Here is a 16,839-nt window from a genome sequence, read left to right as displayed (position 1 = left end):
ATTGCTCATTCAACTTGTTAGCCAGGGTTCGTGCAGATAACCAAGAATTTACAACTTTCAGATGAGACTGAATTAAGGTGAGGATTAATATTGACTGCTATTGATGTAAAATATTACTAGGTCTTTAAGAGTTTATTCGGAAGATAACAGCTCTATAAATATTATTTCGTGGTGCCCCGACTCTCTAGTTAATTACATTTACATGATTAGCTCAATCAGGTAATATTAATTATGGAGAAATTATTTTATAGAATAGCATGTCATATCACTTAACCTGGCATAGCCAAAGACACGACAAGAGATTGAATGTACATGAAGCCAATCCACAGCAACAGTAATTTACAGTCTCACTGGAGTGCAAAGGAACTGAAACTGTCATCCAAATACTATTTACAGTATTAGCCCAAAACTCTAGACCTATTTTAATTTTCGATTTACTTTCCCCAAGATCTGAATTGGAGTGAGTGAAGAGTGTGTGAAGAGCTTGTTCATTGTGCGTAATATTAGTTTGATTTACTTGTCCTTTTTGTCTCTTGAATAAGCCTGTTTAATTTTGTCGAGCTGTTTTGCTACTGCAATTCCTGCTGTTGGAATTCATCTCTGCAGCTGGGTACGTGATGCAGCACTAGCAGGCTTCTAGGACTACTGGGTACGACCTGTGTAGTACCTCTGTAGTGTACCTCTGTAGTGTTGTTTAGTAGCTGTGTAGTAGAATGCAGAATTGCACTGTACTGTAGCTTAGGTTCAAGGCTAACATGAGATTATGTCCAAGGTAAAACCAATGTGCAAATATGAAATAGTCAGGCTGCTCTTCATCATTCATGCACTGCCATAATAGAGTGAGAGAAAGAAAAGAGAAAGATGGAGGTATGGATAGAGCTCCCTTCTCTTGCTCATCTTCTGACACCCTAGCTTTGAGCTACTTACCCTCCTCTCACTCTCACCCTTTCCCCTCTACTCCCTCCCTTCACAGGAAATGGGTGATGGTCTCTAACACCCCTAGCTTTCCGTCTCACTGGTAACGACATACGCAGCTAACCCCGGTTGATCCGGAGTTCAATGTTTCAGTCTAAGTCCTGTTGACCTGTGGGTGCTCTGCTGGGATACCACACAGAAAACAGAGAATATAATATAATGGCGCAGGAGGGGCCGTTTTACGTGCTCCTAACCAACTGCTTTTTTTTTCATGTTGTTTGTAACTTCTTTTGTAACTTCTTTTGTACATAATGTTGCTGCTACCGTCTCTTATGACAGAAAATAACTTCTGGACATGAGAACAGTGATTACTCACCTCGAACTGGACAAATATTTTTTCCTTTAACGAGTCCGACGCAATGGATGTACTGCTTACTAGGGAAAAGGCACAAATCCCTGTCATTTGCGTAAAGAAAAGACTGAGAAAAAGGGGGCGGAGGTCAGACTGCCTTCTGAGAATTAGTAGGCGAACGAGTAAACCCCCACTGCCATACGTTCTATTGGCCAACATGCAATCATTGGGAAACTAAATGGATTGGAGAGATGGACTATCAGTACAGTACATATTACCTTGGAGAGTTAGACTCTCAGTACAGTACATATTACCTTGGAGAGATGGACTATCAGTACAGTACATATTACCTTGGAGAGATGGACTATCAGTACAGAACATATTACATTGGAGAGATGGACTATCAGTACAGTACATATTACCTTGAAGAGATGGACTATCAGTACAGTACATATTACCTTGGAGAGATGGACTATCAGTACAGTACATATTACCTTGAAGAGTTAGACTCTCAGTACAGTACAGTACACATTACCTTGAAGAGCTGGACTCCGATGCAGGCGAACATGAACTGTAGTAGAGTAGTGACGATCATGATGTTACCGATGGTCTTGATCGCTACAAACACACACTGGACCACATGCTGAATGGACAGAACACACAGTTGTTAGGCAGGTCAACAAACAAGTACACAACCACACACACACACACGCAACCACCCTTACCTTCAGTCCTTTGGCTCTGTTGATGGCTCGTAGAGGCCTGAGTACTCTAAGTACCCTGAGAATCTTGACCACAGAGATGGCACTCGAACTGGGAGAGAAAGAGAGAGAGAGAGAGAGAACAGGGAGAGAGAGAGAGAGAGAACAGGGAGAGAGAGTACATTGTTAAAACACTGTATATATATATATAATATGACATTTGTAATGTCTTTATTGTTTTGACACTTCTGTATGTGTAATGTTTACTGTTAATTTTTATTGTTTATTTCACTTTATATATTCACTTTATATATTATCTACCTCACTTGCTTTGGCAATGTTAACACGTTTCCCATGCCAATAAAGCCCTTAAATTGAATTGAATTGAATTGAATTGAATTGAATTGAGAGAACAGGGAGAGAGAGCGAGAGAGTCACATAAGGTTATCCTCCTTCAGAACAGGTAGGAGTACTGATTTCAGAACAGGTAGGAGTACTGATTTCAGAACAGGTAGGAGTACTGATTTCAGAACAGGTAGGAGTACTGATTTCAGAACAGGTAGGAGTACTGAGTTCAGAACAGGTAGGAGAATTGATGTGGTTCTTCACTCAGATAGCTGGTGTGTTCTACAGCCTTTATCAGCAGTTGAAACAATAACAAACCTTTCTCCGGTTTCAGTAAAAAGCTGAGGGATGAGGCTGGAGAGATTATAAAAACTCTCTTATATTTACCCCCCCCCCCGCGGAAATATCACATGTACATAAGTATTTAGACCCTTCACTCAGTACTTTGTTGAATCACCTTTGGTAGCGATTACAGCCTTGAGTCGTCTTGGGTTTGACGCTACCAGCTTGGTATACAGTGCCTTGCGAAAGTATTCGGCCCCCTTGAACTTTGCGACCTTTTGCCACATTTCAGGCTTCAAACATAAAGATATAAAACTGTATTTTTTTGTGAAGAATCAACAACAAGTGGGACACAATCATGAAGTGGAACGACATTTATTGGATATTTCAAACTATTTTAACAAATCAAAAAATGAAAAATTGGGCGTGCAAAATTATTCAGCCCCTTTACTTTCAGTGCAGCAAACTCTCTCTAGAAGTTCAGTGAGGATCTTTGAATGATCCAATGTTGACCTAAATGACTAATGATGATAAATACAATCCATCTGTGTGTAATCAAGTCTCCGTATAAATGCACCTGCACTGTGATAGTCTCAGAGGTCCGTTAAAAGCGCAGAGAGCATCATGAAGAACAAGGAACACACCAGGCAGGTCCAAGATACTGTTGTGAAGAAGTTTAAAGCCGGATTTGGATACAAAAAGATTTCCCAAGCTTTAAACATCCCAAGGAGCACTGTGCAAGCGATAATATTGAAATGGAAGGAGTATCAGACCACTGCAAATCTACCAAGACCTGGCCGTCCCTCTAAACTTTCAGCTCATACAAGGAGAAGACTGATCAGAGATGCAGCCAAGAGGCCCATGATCACTCTGGATGAACTGCAGAGATCTACAGCTGAGGTGGGAGACTCTGTCCATAGGACAACAATCAGTCGTATATTGCACAAATCTGGCCTTTATGGAAGAGTGGCAAGAAGAAAGCCATTTCTTAAAGATATCCATAAAAAGTGTCGTTTAAAGTTTGCCACAAGCCACCTGGGAGACACACCAAACATGTGGAAGAAGGTGCTCTGGTCAGATGAAACCAAAATGGAACTTTTTGGCAACAATGCAAAACGTTATGTTTGGTGTAAAAGCAACACAGCTCATCACCCTGAACACACCATCCCCACTGTCGAACATGGTGGTGGCATCATCATGGTTTGGGCCTGCTTTTCTTCAGCAGGGACAGGGAAGATGGTTAAAATTGATGGGAAGATGGATGGAGACAAATACAGGACCATTCTGGAAGAAAACCTGATGGAGTCTGCAAAAGACCTGAGACTGGGACGGAGATTTGTCTTCCAACAAGACAATGATCCAAAACATAAAGCAAAATCTACAATGGAATGGTTAAAAAATAAACATATCCAGGTGTTAGAATGGCCAAGTCAAAGTCCAGACCTGAATCCAATCGAGAATCTGTGGAAAGAACTGAAAACTGCTGTTCACAAATGCTCTCCATCCAACCTCACTGAGCTCGAGCTGTTTTGCAAGGAGGAATGGGAAAAAATTTCAGTCTCTCGATGTGCAAAACTGATAGAGACATACCCCAAGAGACTTACAGCTGTAATCGCAGCAAAAGGTGGCGCTACAAAGTATTAACTTAAGGGGGCTGAATAATTTTGCACGCCCAATTTTTCAGTTTTTGATTTGTTAAAAAAGTTTGAAATATCCAATAAATGTCATTCCACTTCATGATTGTGTCCCACTTGTTGTTGATTCTTCACAAAAAAATACAGTTTTATATCTTTATGTTTGAAGCCTGAAATGTGGCAAAAGGTCGCAAAGTTCAAGGGGGCCGAATACTTTCGCAAGGCACTGTACCTGTACATTCTTCTCTGCAGATCGTCTCAAGCTCTGTCAGGTTGGATGTGGATCGTTGCTGCTTTGCTGCATTGTCTGGGCTTTGTGCTTAAAGTCGTTTGTCACGCCCTGACCTTAGTTATCTTTGGTTAGGTCAGGGTGTGACAAGGCTGGTTTGTTTAGTTTTTGAATTGTCTAGGGGTTTTTGTATGTCTAGGGGTTTTTGTAAGTCTAGGTGTTTGTATGTCTATGGTTGCCTGGATTGGTTCTCAATCAGAGGCAGCTGTTTATCGTTGTCTCTGATTGGGAACCATATTTAGGTAGCCATATTCCTTGGGTAGTTTGTGGGTTCTTAGTCTATGTTTAGTTGCCTGTCTGCACTAGCCATTTTAGCTTCACGGTTCGTTTTGTAGTTTTATATTAGTTTTGTTCAGTGTTTCGTTCTTCCATTAAAAGAAGTATGACATCGTTGTCCTGTTGGAAGATGAACCTGAGGTCCTGAGCGCTCTGGAGAACATTTTCATCAAGGATCTCTCTGTACTTTGCTTCTTTCCCATTTCCTTCAATCCTGACGAGTCTCCTAGTCCCTGCCGCTGAAAAACATCCCCACAGCATGATGCGGGCCACCACCATGCTTCACCGTAGGGATGGTGTCAGGTTTCCTCCGGATGTGCCGCTTGGTTGGTTTCATCAGACCAGAGAAACTTGTTTCTCATGGTCTGAGAGTCCTTTAGGAGCCTTTTGGCAAACTCCAAGTGGGCTGTCATCTGCCTTTTACTGAGGAGTGGCTACCGCCTGGCCACTCTACCATAAAGGCCTGATTGGTGGAGTGCTGCAGAGATGGTTGTCCTTCTGGAAGGTTCCCCCATCTCCACAGAGGAACTCTGGAGCTCTGTCAGAGTGACTATTGGGTTCTTGGTCACCTCCCTGACCAAGGCCCTTCTCCCCCGATTGCTCAGTTTGGCTGGGCGGCCAGCTCTAGGAAGAATCTTTGTGTTTCCAAACTTCTTCCATTTAAGAATGGTGGAGGCCACTGTGTTCTTGCGGACCTTCAATGCTGCAGAAATGTTTTGCTACCCGTCCCCAGATCTGTACCTCGACACAATCCTGTCCCGGAGCTCTACTGACAATTCCTTTGACCTCATGGCTTGGTTTTTGTTCTGAAATGCACTGTCAACTGTGGGACCTTATATTGACAGGTGTGAGCCTTTCCAAATCATGTCCAATTATTTGAATTGACCACAGGTGGACTCCAATCAAGTTGTAGAAACACCTGAAGTGAAGAAACATCTGCAGAGAAGAATGGGAGAAACTCCCCAAATACAGGTGTGCCAAGCTTGTAGCGTCATACCCAAGAAGACTCAAAGCTGTACTCGCTGACAAAGGTGCTTCAACAAAGTACTGAGTAAAGGGTCTGAATACTTATGTAAATGTAATATTTCAGTTTTTTTTATTTGAATACATTTGCTTAAAAAATATATATTCATTTTAGAATAAGGCTGTAAAGTAACAAAATGTGGAAAAGGTGAAGGGGGCTGACTACTTTCTGAATGCACTGTATGTATGACCAGAACATACAGGCGTGGTAATGGTGCTCAGTGCTTATACAGTGGACATGCTAGGCTAAGGCTATGATGCCTAACATTGTATACAGTGGACATGCTAGGCTAAGGCTATGATGCCTAACATTGTATACAGTGGACATGCTAGGCTAAGGCTATGATGCCTAACGTTGTACAGAAGTTTAATTGAGACTCACTGTAGGAAGAAGGAGATCAGAGACACAGAGACCACCAGGAGATCCAACAGATTGAACCAGTTCCTACAGAATGAACCTTGGTGGAGGAATGCTCCATGAACCGTCATCTAGAGGAAGAGGAGGAGGAGGAAGAGGAGGTGGGAGAGGAGGAGGAGGAAGAGGAGGAGGGTGAGGAGGAGGAGGAGGAGGAGGAAGATGACGAGGAGGAGGTGGAGGGGGAGGAGGAGGTGGAGGAAGATGATGAGGAGGAGGTGGAGGGGGAGGAGGAGGAGGAGGAAGAGTAGGAGGAGGAGGAGGGGGAGGAGGAAGAGGAGGATGAGGAGGGGAGGAGGAGGATAAACAGGAGGTGGGGAGGAGGAGGAGGAGCAGGAGGAGGATGAGGAGGAGGAGGAGGTGGAGGGGGAAGAGGAGGAGGGGAGGAGGAAGATAAACAGGAGGTGGGGAGGAGGAGGAGGAGCAGGAAGAGGAGAAAGATTAGGTGGGTAGGATGAGGAGGAGGAGGTAGATTTAAGGAGGAGGAGGAAGAGAGAAAGATTAGGTGGGGGTGGAGGAGGAGGAGGTAGATGAGGAGGAGGAGGTAGATGGGGAGGAGGAGGAGGTTTGGAAGAGGAGAAAGATTAGTGGGTGGGTGGAGGAGGAGGAGGTAGATGAGGAGGAAGGAGGAGGTAGATGAGGAGGAGGAGGAGGTTTGGAGGAGGAGGTAGATGAGGAGGAGGAGGTAGATGAGGAGGAGGAGGAGGTTTGGAAGAGGAGAAAGATTAGGTGGGTGGGTGGAGGAGGAGGAGGTAGATGGGGAGGAGGAGGAGGTTTGGAAGAGGAGAAAGATTAGGTGGGTGGGTGGAGGAGGAGGAGGTAGATGAGGAGGAGGAGGTAGATGAGGAGGAGGAGGTAGATGGGGAGGAGGAGGTGGGGGAGGAGGAGGAGGTAGATGGGGAGGAGGAGGAGGTTTGGAAGAGGAGAAAGATTAGGAGGAGGAGGAGGGATGAGGAGGAGGAGGTAGATGGGGAGGAGGAGGAGGTTTGGAAGAGGAGAAAGGGAGGAGGAGGATAGATGAGGAGGAGGTAGATGGGGGAGGAGGAGGAGGTTTGGAAGAGGAGGATGAGGTGGGTGGAGGAGGAGGAGGTGATGAGGAGGAGGAGGTAGATGGGGAGGTGGAGGAGGAAGAGGAGAAAGATTAGGTGGGTGGAGGAGGAGGAGGAGGAGGTTTGGGAGGATTAGGTGGGTGGAGGAGGAGGAGGAGGAGGTTTGGAAGAGGAGAAAGATTAGGTGGGTGGAGGAGGAGGAGGAGGTAGGTGGGGAGGAGGAGGAGGTGGAGGAGGAGGAGGTAGATGGGGTGGAGGAGAGGAGGTGGAGATGATGGGGAGGAGGAGGTGGAGGAGGAGGAGGAGGAGGTTTGGAAGGGGAGGAGGAAAGAGGAGGTGGAGGTGGGTGGGGAGGAGGAGGTGGGGGAGGAGGAGGAGGTGGAGGAGGAGGAGGTAGATGGGGAGGAGGAGGAGGTGGAGGAGGAGGAGGTAGATGGGGAGGAGGAGGTGGAGGAGGAGGAGGAGGAGGTAGATGGGGAGGAGGAGGAGGTGGAGGAGGAGGAGGTAGATGGGGAGGAGGAGGAGGTGGAGGAGGAGGAGGTAGATGGGGGAGGAGGAGGAGGTGGAGGAGGAGGAGGTAGATGGGGAGGAGGAGGAGGAGGAGGTAGATGGGGTGGTGGAGGAGGAAAAAAGAGAACAGGAGTGTTAGGACAGGGAACATAATAAAATGAGAACTTAGTGGTGATGTGGTAGTGCAGTACTTTAGACCAGAGCCCTATGGCACCCTATTTCCTATATAGTGCACTACTTTAGACCAGACCCCTATGGCACCCTATTCCCTATATAAAGTACACTACTTTAGACCAGAGCCCTATGGCACCCTATTCCCTATATAGTGCACTACTTTAGACCAGACCCCTATGGCACCCTATTCCCTATATAAAGTACACTACTTTAGACCAGAGCCCTATGGCACCCTATTCCCTATATAGTGCACTACTTTAGACCAGAGCCCTATGGCACCCTATTCCCTATATAGTGCACTACTTTAGACCAGACCCTATGGCACCCTATTCCCTATATAGTGCACTACTTTAGACCAGAGCCCTATGGCACCCTATTCTCTAATAGTTCACTACTTTAGACCAGACCCCTATGGCACCCTATTCCCTATTATAGTGCACTACTTTAGACCAGAGCCCTATAGCACCCTATTCCCTATTATAGTGCACTACTTTAGACCAGAGCCCTATGGCACCCTATTTCCTATATAGTGCACTACTTTAGACCAGACCCCTATGGCACCCCCCTATATAGGCACCTTTATATGGCACCCTATTCCCTATATAGTGCACTACTTTAGACCAGAGCCCTATGGCACCCTATTCCCTATATAGTGCACTACTTTAGACCAGAGCCCTATGGCACCCTATTCTCTAATAGTGCACTACTTTAGACCAGAGCCCTATGGCACCCTATTCCCTATTATAGTGCACTACTTTAGACCAGAGCCCTATGGCACCCTATTCCCTATTATAGTGCACTACTTTAGACCAGAGTCTTATGGCACCCTATTCCCTATATTGTGCACTACTTTAGACCAGAACCCTATGGCACCCTATTCCCTATGTAGTGCACTACTTTAGACCAGAGTCTTATGGCACCCTATTCCCTATATAGTGCACTACTTTAGACCAGAGCCCTATGACACCCTATTCCCTATATAGTGCACTACTTTAGACCAGAGCCCTATGGCACCCTATTCCCTATATAGTGCACTACTTTAGACCAGACCCCTATGGCACCCTATTCCCTATATAAAGTACACTACTTTAGACCAGAGCCCTATGGCACCCTATTCCCTATATAGTGCACTACTTTATACCAGAGCCCTATGGCACCCTATTCCCTATATAGTGCACTACTTTAGACCAGAGCCCTATAGCACCCTATTCCCTATAAAGTGCACGATGGAAGGAATAGGGTGCCATTTGGGATGGGCAGCCACTGTTTCACAGTGCTCTTACTGCGCGCTATGTAGCCTCATATTTCATAACAAATCTATAACACTTCATAGTGACAAACAGTCCCCTTTAATGTTGCATTACCTTCAGTATAATCTCCACTGTGAATATAGAGGTGAAGGCATAGTCTGCATAGCCCAGAACCTGTAGGGTAGAGAGGACACAAAGACAGGGTATCAGATATATTTTTGGAAATTCCAGGAATCAAATTAATATGATTGAACAATCTGATCATTTACTTTGGGCAAAGAGTCTACACTGTAGGCATCCTGGAAAAGTGCCCACTTCCTCCCTTGAAAACACCCCACTACCTTCTCTGCATCCTTGTGGGGCTGCTGATTGTACTTTACAAGACAGTCTGGAACGCACCCACTGACTCTCTGATTGTACGTTACAAGACAGTCTGGAACGCGCCCAATGATTCTCTGATTGTACGTTACAAGACAGTCTGGAACGCGCTCTCTGATTGTACGTTACAAGACAGTCTGGAACGCGCCCACTGATTCTCTGATTGTACGTTACAAGACAGTCTGGAACGCGCCCCCTGATTCTCTGATTGTACATTACAAGACAGTCTGGAACGAGCCCACTGATTCTATGATTGTACGTTACAAGACAGCCTGGAACGCGTCCACTGATTCTCTGATTGTACATTACAAGACAGTCTGGAACGCGCCCACTGATTCTCTGATTGTATGTTACAAGACAGTCTGGAACGCGCCCACTGATTCTCTGATTGTACGTTACAAGACAGTCTGGAACGCGTCCACTGATTCTCTGATTGTACATTACAAGACAGTCTGGAACGCGCCCACTGATTCTCTGATTGTACGTTACAAGACAGTCTGGAACGCGCCCAATGATTCTCTGATTGTACGTTACAAGACGGTCCTTCCTCAGCTGGCTGTAATTGGCACGTCTAGCATGATGACTGAACCAAATGTGCAATCAGGGCAGCTGCTTCTCTCTCTCTCGTGTGTGTGTGTGTGTGTGTGTGTGTGTGTGTGTGTGTGTGTGTGTGTGTGTGTGTGTGTGTGTGTGTGTGTGTTGCTCGGGGAGCCTGGTGACTGGTTGTGTGAGGTCAGGTCTGAACCCAGTGTTTCTGTTCTTAGTCAGGGCTGTGTGTTTCTGTAGATCAGAACAAGACTGGACCCAGAGACAACATTTAGCTGTTTTACAGCTCAATTCCTGAGTTATGCCTTGTGCTATCTGAGTGACTCCAATATTATAACAACATCAATGGGGGCCCCATGACATGACATTTTGGGATTTTTTCTCTTCTCCTTGACACTCTAGTTTTTATTCTGTTGGTTGTTTGTTCTCAATAAGTTATTATATTTATATATTGATATATGTATATATGCATATGTTTATATATGTGTATATTTACATATGTATATATTTGTATATGTGTATATATGTATATATTTATATGTGTATATATTTATATATGTATATATGTGTATATATTTATATATGTATATATGTGTATATATTTATATGTGTATATGTTTATATATGTATATATTTATATATATGTATATATTTATATGTGTATATATTTATATATATGTATATATATGTATATATTATATATGTGTATATGTTTATATATGTATATATTTATATATATGTATATATTTATATGTGTATATATTTATATATGTATATATGTGTATATATGTATATATTTATGTGTATATATTTATATATGTATATATGTGTATATATTTATATATGTATATATGTGTATATATGTATACATGGGTATATATGTATATATTTATATGTGTATATATTTATATATGTATATATGTGTATATATTTATATATGTATATATGTATATATATTATATATATGTTTATATATGTATATATTTATATATATGTATATTTTATATATGTGTATATATTATATGTGTATATATTATATATGTGTATATATTTATATATGTATATATGTGTATATATTTATATATGTATATATGTATATATTTATATATGTGTATATATTTATATATGTGTATATATTTATATGTGTATATATTATATATGTGTATATATTTATATGTGTATATATTTATATATGTGTATATATTTATATATATGTATATATTTATATATGTGTATATATTTATATATATATTTATATATGTATATATGTGTATATATTTATATATGTATATATGTGTATATATTTATATATTTATGTGTATATATATATGTGTATATATTTATATATGTATATATGTGTATATATATTATATATGTATATATTTATATGTGTATATATTTATATATGTATATATATATATTTATATATGTATATATGTACATATATATATGCATATATATATATATATATGTTTATATGCGTGTTATATATATATATATATAGTAATATATGTATATATTTATATATTAAATAGTTATATATATATTTATATATGTGTATATATTATATATGCATATATTTATATGCGTGTATATATTTATATAGTTATATAGTAATATATGTATATATTTATTTATGTATATATTTATATAGTTAAATAGTTATAAGTGTATATATTTATATATGTATTTTATATGTACATAGTTATATATGCATATATTTATATGCATATGTTTATATGCGTGTATATTTATATATGTATATAGTTATATAGTAATATATGTATATATTTATTTATGTATATATTTATTTAGTTAAATAGTTATAAGTGTATATATTTATATATGTGTACATAGTTATATATGTATATATTTATATCGTTATATATTTATATATGTATATAGTTATATATTTATATATGTATATATTTATATAGTTATATATGTATATATTTATATAGTTGTATATGTATATATTTATATAGTTATATATGTATATATTTATATAGTTATATATTTACATATAGCTCCATTGTCTTGTTTACTTCAGATCTGGTTTAGATGTTTCAGTTGAAATTATTTTACCATCCCAGAAATTATGTTCTAAAAAAATATATACATGTATAACATTATAAGGAAGTTTAAAAAATATAAATGTTGACAACTTGTAACGACGTAAGAAACAAAATTCTGTTTTCCATTAAAATAATAACTATTGCGAGCTAACTTGACGTAATATAGGAATTTGAATATGTCGCAAGATAAAATATAATTTGCCCTCATTAAACTCAGCAGATCATTTTCCATCAATGATTGTCGAATATAACTCGCTTGACTGTTATGATTGTAAATAAATCCCCCTTTTTTGGGGGGGCATGTACATAACTATAGATAGATCCGAGAGTTTGAGTGATGAAAGTTGAACAGAGGATCATGAGATCTCTGCGTAGGAAACACTCAGACCAATTTCAAAGAAATGGTGAGATTTCTTATTCTGTGCCAGAAGTTAGGACTATAACCCGTTATAAATGGATCATGCAAATAGCAAGGCCTTTGTGCGTGATTGACTTGTCATTTCAATAGGCCTAGGCTTCTGAATACAATCTGGGTTGATGATTGTAATTCAATTTTGCCATGGTTTGCTTAGCTAGATGCAGGTTGTTTATGGCCTCTGATAGGTCTATATCTAATTTCAGATAGCCTACAGTAGCCTAGACAAGATGTCGGATGGATGTAAACTGAACCATTTAGCAGCCTGTTTACTTCAAATTGCCAGACTAATTTATTCTAACAACATCTGATCACCTGTAACCTAATCTGACTGACTGTGTCCTTCACTCTAATGCATTCTAACATCTGATCACCTGTAACCTAATCTGACTGACTGTGTCCTTCACTCTAATGCATTCTAACATCTGATCACCTGTAACCTAATCTGACTGATTGTTTCCTTCACTCTAATGCATTCTAACATCTGATCACCTGTAACCTAATCTGACTGACTGTTTCCTTCACTCCAATGCATTCAAACAACAGCCGATTGGGAATTGGATAGAGCTGTAACCATGACCACAATTGCTACCAATCCAACTAACTAAACATAGCCATTAATATTTACATAATAACACAAGGCTACAACAACAATACACTGAAATTATGGGCTATTTATTAAATGCGTTTGCACAAATTGATTTGCAATCACTCCAGTGATAGTCATTCCAGCATATTTATTGTATCAAATGGTAGCCTACAGTTGCCCGCAATGGCATAGAAATGATTAGGTTGCTTGATGGCCAACACATGCAAATACATCATTCTCCACATTTAATGTTAGTTTCATTGTGAACTTTTCACCATAACAGAAGCACCCAAGGGGAGTTCCAATCACTTCCATTTAAAATTTCTACTCGCGCGCAGCGCTTCGAGACACAACAACTGAGCGCGCGTAAAACCTTCAACTCGACGGATACGCTTCCACAAACAAAGTCCACGTTAGAATGCACTTTTTTCAAGAAAACGTATTATAATTCGCTCTAGTGCGCTTGCAGTCTTTAAACGGTTTACCCAGTGCGTTTGCCACCATTATTTCTTGACGAACATCAGTTCAAGCACATTCATATTATTTATGGAGAAAAAGGGTTATTGTTCCTAAAGGAGTGTGTAACTTCCATTGTTCCTAAAGGAGTGTGTAACTTCCATTGTTCCTAAAGGAGTGTGTAACTTCCATTGTTCCTAAAGGAGTGTGTAACTTACATTGTTCCTAAAGGAGTGTGTAACTTACATTGTTCCTAAAGGAGTGTGTAACTTATTGTTCCTAAAGGAGTGTGTAACTTACATTGTTCCTAAAGGAGTGTGTAACTTATTGTTCCTAAAGGAGTGTGTAACTTCCATTGTTCCTAAAGGAGTGTGTAACTTCCATTGTTCCTAAAGGAGTGTGTAACTTACATTGTTCCTAAAGGAGTGTGTAACTTACATTGTTCCTAAAGGAGTGTGCTCTGATGGGATCCTCTGCGGCCAAAGAGCAGCTGCTGAGGATGATGAAGACCAGGATGAGATTGCAGAAGATGTGGTGGTGGATCAGGAAGTGGCAACCCCGACGGATCCTGGAGAAACAAACAATAACAATAATAATAATTTGAAGACCTGATAAGAAACCGAAGACCTGAAGATGTGTGTTAGCTCCCAAAGATAATGCCTAGGCTTTAGCTCAGTGGGCTAGCACAGTCTCAACTTAAACAGAAGAGCTGGGATCAAACCTAATTGTCTAATATTACTTTTTTATATTTAAATAAGCTTCAGAAAAGGAAAAAAAAGTCCCTGCTCACTATTCGTCAGATGCACATTTATTTTAGTAGTCCTCTAGTATAATAGTAGTATTACTATAGTATAATAGTAGTATTACTATAGTATAATAGTAGTATTACTATAGTATAATAGTATTATTATTAAAAATCAAATCAAATCAAATCCAATTTTATTTGTCATATACACATGGTTAGCAGATGTTAATGCGAGTGTAGCGAAATGCTTGTGCTTCTAGTTCCGACAATGCAGTAATAACCAACAAGTAATCTAACTAACAATTCCAAAACTACTGTCTTATACACAGTGTAAGGGGATAAAGAATATGTACATAAGGATATATGAATGAGTGATGGTACAGAGCAGCATAGGCAAGATACAGTAGATGGTATCGAGTACAGTATATACATATGAGATGAGTATGTAAACAAAGTGGCATAGTTAAAGTGGCTAGTGATACATGTATTACATAAGGATGCAGTCGATGATATAGAGTACAGTATATACGTATGCATATGAGATGAATAATGTAGGGTAAGTAACATTATATAAGGTAGCATTGTTTAAAGTGGCTAGTGATATATTTACATCATTTCCCATCAATTCCCATTATTAAAGTGGCTGGAGTTGAGTCAGTGTCAGTGTCAGTGTGTTGGCAGCAGCCACTCAATGTTAGTGGTGGCTGTTTAACAGTCTGATGGCCTTGAGATAGAAGCTGTTTTTCAGTCTCTCGGTCCCAGCTTTGATGCACCTGTACTGACCTCGCCTTCTGGATGATAGCGGGGTGAACAAGCAGTGGCTCGGGTGGTTGATGTCCTTGTATAATAGTAGTATGACTAGTATGACTATAGTATAATAGTAGTATTACTATAGTATAATAGTAGTATTACTATAGTATAATAGTAGTATTACTATAGTATAATAGTAGTATTACTATAGTATAATAGTAGTAGTCCACTGGTATAATAGTAGTATTACTATAGTGTAATAGTAGTAGTCCTCTAGTATAATAGTAGTATTACTATAGTATAATAGTAGTAGTCCACTGGTATAATAGTAGTATTACTATAGTGTAATAGTAGTAGTCCTCTAGTATAATAGTAGTATTACTATAGTATAATAGTAGTAGTCCTCTAGTATAATAGTAGTAGTCCTCTAGTATAATAGTAGTATTACTATAGTATAATAGTAGTAGTCCTCTTGTATAATAAAAGTATTACTATAGTATAATATTAGTAGTCCTCTAGTATAATAGTAGTATTACAATAGTACAATGGTAGTAGTCTTCTAGTATAATAGTAGTATTACTGTAGTATAATAGTAGTAGTCCTCTAGTATAATATTAGTAGTCCTCTAGTATAATAGTAGTATTACTATAGTATAATAGTAGTAGTCCTCTAGTATAATGATAGTAGTCCTCTAGTATAAACTCAATAAATAGTCGATTAGTTTAGAGTGTTTGTACGAGACTCACGGGTTGGTCTTGCTGAGACAGAAGAAGGCGCTGCCCTCTGGGATTGGTGTAACCTTCTCCTTGGGAGGGAGGATGTCTGCTACGTTCAGCTGGATGCCTACTGCCGCCTCTGAGAGAGAGAAAAACACAGTCTGTCTGACAAACAGCCACCTGATATCATCCAGTGTTTCCTAAACCTCTCCACCAGAACCTCCAGCCAGTTCCACATATTTTACATGTTACAGTACTTCCAGTCCAAGCTCACCTGATTCATCTGATACAACTGATTCACCTGATTCACCTGATTCAACTGATTCACCTGATTCACCTGATTCAACTGATTCACATGATCACCTGATTCAACTGGACACCTGATTCACATGGTCACCTGATTCAACTGATTCACCTGGACACCTGATTCACCTGATTCAACTGATTCACCTGGACACCTGATTCACCTGATTCAACTGATTCATCTGATTCACATGATCATCTGATTCAACTGATTCACCTGATTCAACTGGTCAACTGGTCAACTAATCACTCATCACTAAGCCCTTGCTATTTGTTACTTTACTCAACGTGCCAAATATAACAGGTGTAGACTTTACCATGAAATGCTTACTTTCTAGCCCTTTCCCAACAATGCAGAGTTAAAAAGCTGGGGCTTCTGGGGAGAAGGTTTGACTGGCTGGGGGTTCTGAGGAGAAGGTTGGACTGGCTTGGGGTTCTGGGGGTTCTGAGGAGAAGGTTGGACTGGCTGGGGGTTCTGAGGAGAGTGTTGGACTGGCTGGGGGTTCTGAGGAGAAGGTTGGACTGGCTTGGGGTTCTGGGGGTTCTGAGGAGAAGGTTGGACTGGCTGGGGTTCTGCGGAGAAGGTTGGACTGTCTGGGGGTTCTGAGGAGAAGGTTGGACTGGCTGGGGGTTTTGAGGAGAAGGTTGGAC

The 16,839-nt window shown here is 40.2% G+C and overlaps 1 protein-coding gene across 1 annotated transcript in view; it reads right to left on the bottom strand.

Moving 5' to 3' along the window:
• Positions 1-1,056: 1,056 nt before the first annotated feature.
• Positions 1,057-16,839, bottom strand: part of LOC121841031 (voltage-dependent L-type calcium channel subunit alpha-1F-like) — a 107,769-nt gene continuing 91,986 nt past the window's right edge. Inside the window, 7 exon segments of the mRNA XM_042306950.1 lie at positions 1,057-1,098; positions 1,803-1,910; positions 1,993-2,080; positions 6,200-6,306; positions 9,330-9,389; positions 14,113-14,242; positions 15,916-16,024. Of these exon segments, the coding sequence (XP_042162884.1) occupies positions 1,057-1,098; positions 1,803-1,910; positions 1,993-2,080; positions 6,200-6,306; positions 9,330-9,389; positions 14,113-14,242; positions 15,916-16,024 (644 nt within the window).

Source organism: Oncorhynchus tshawytscha, linkage group LG26 (assembly GCF_018296145.1).
Source record: "Oncorhynchus tshawytscha isolate Ot180627B linkage group LG26, Otsh_v2.0, whole genome shotgun sequence".
NCBI classification, from domain to species: Eukaryota; Metazoa; Chordata; class Actinopteri; order Salmoniformes; family Salmonidae; genus Oncorhynchus; species Oncorhynchus tshawytscha.
Note: the sequence above shows the minus strand (reverse complement) of the source record. Positions and strands in the feature narration are given on the sequence as shown.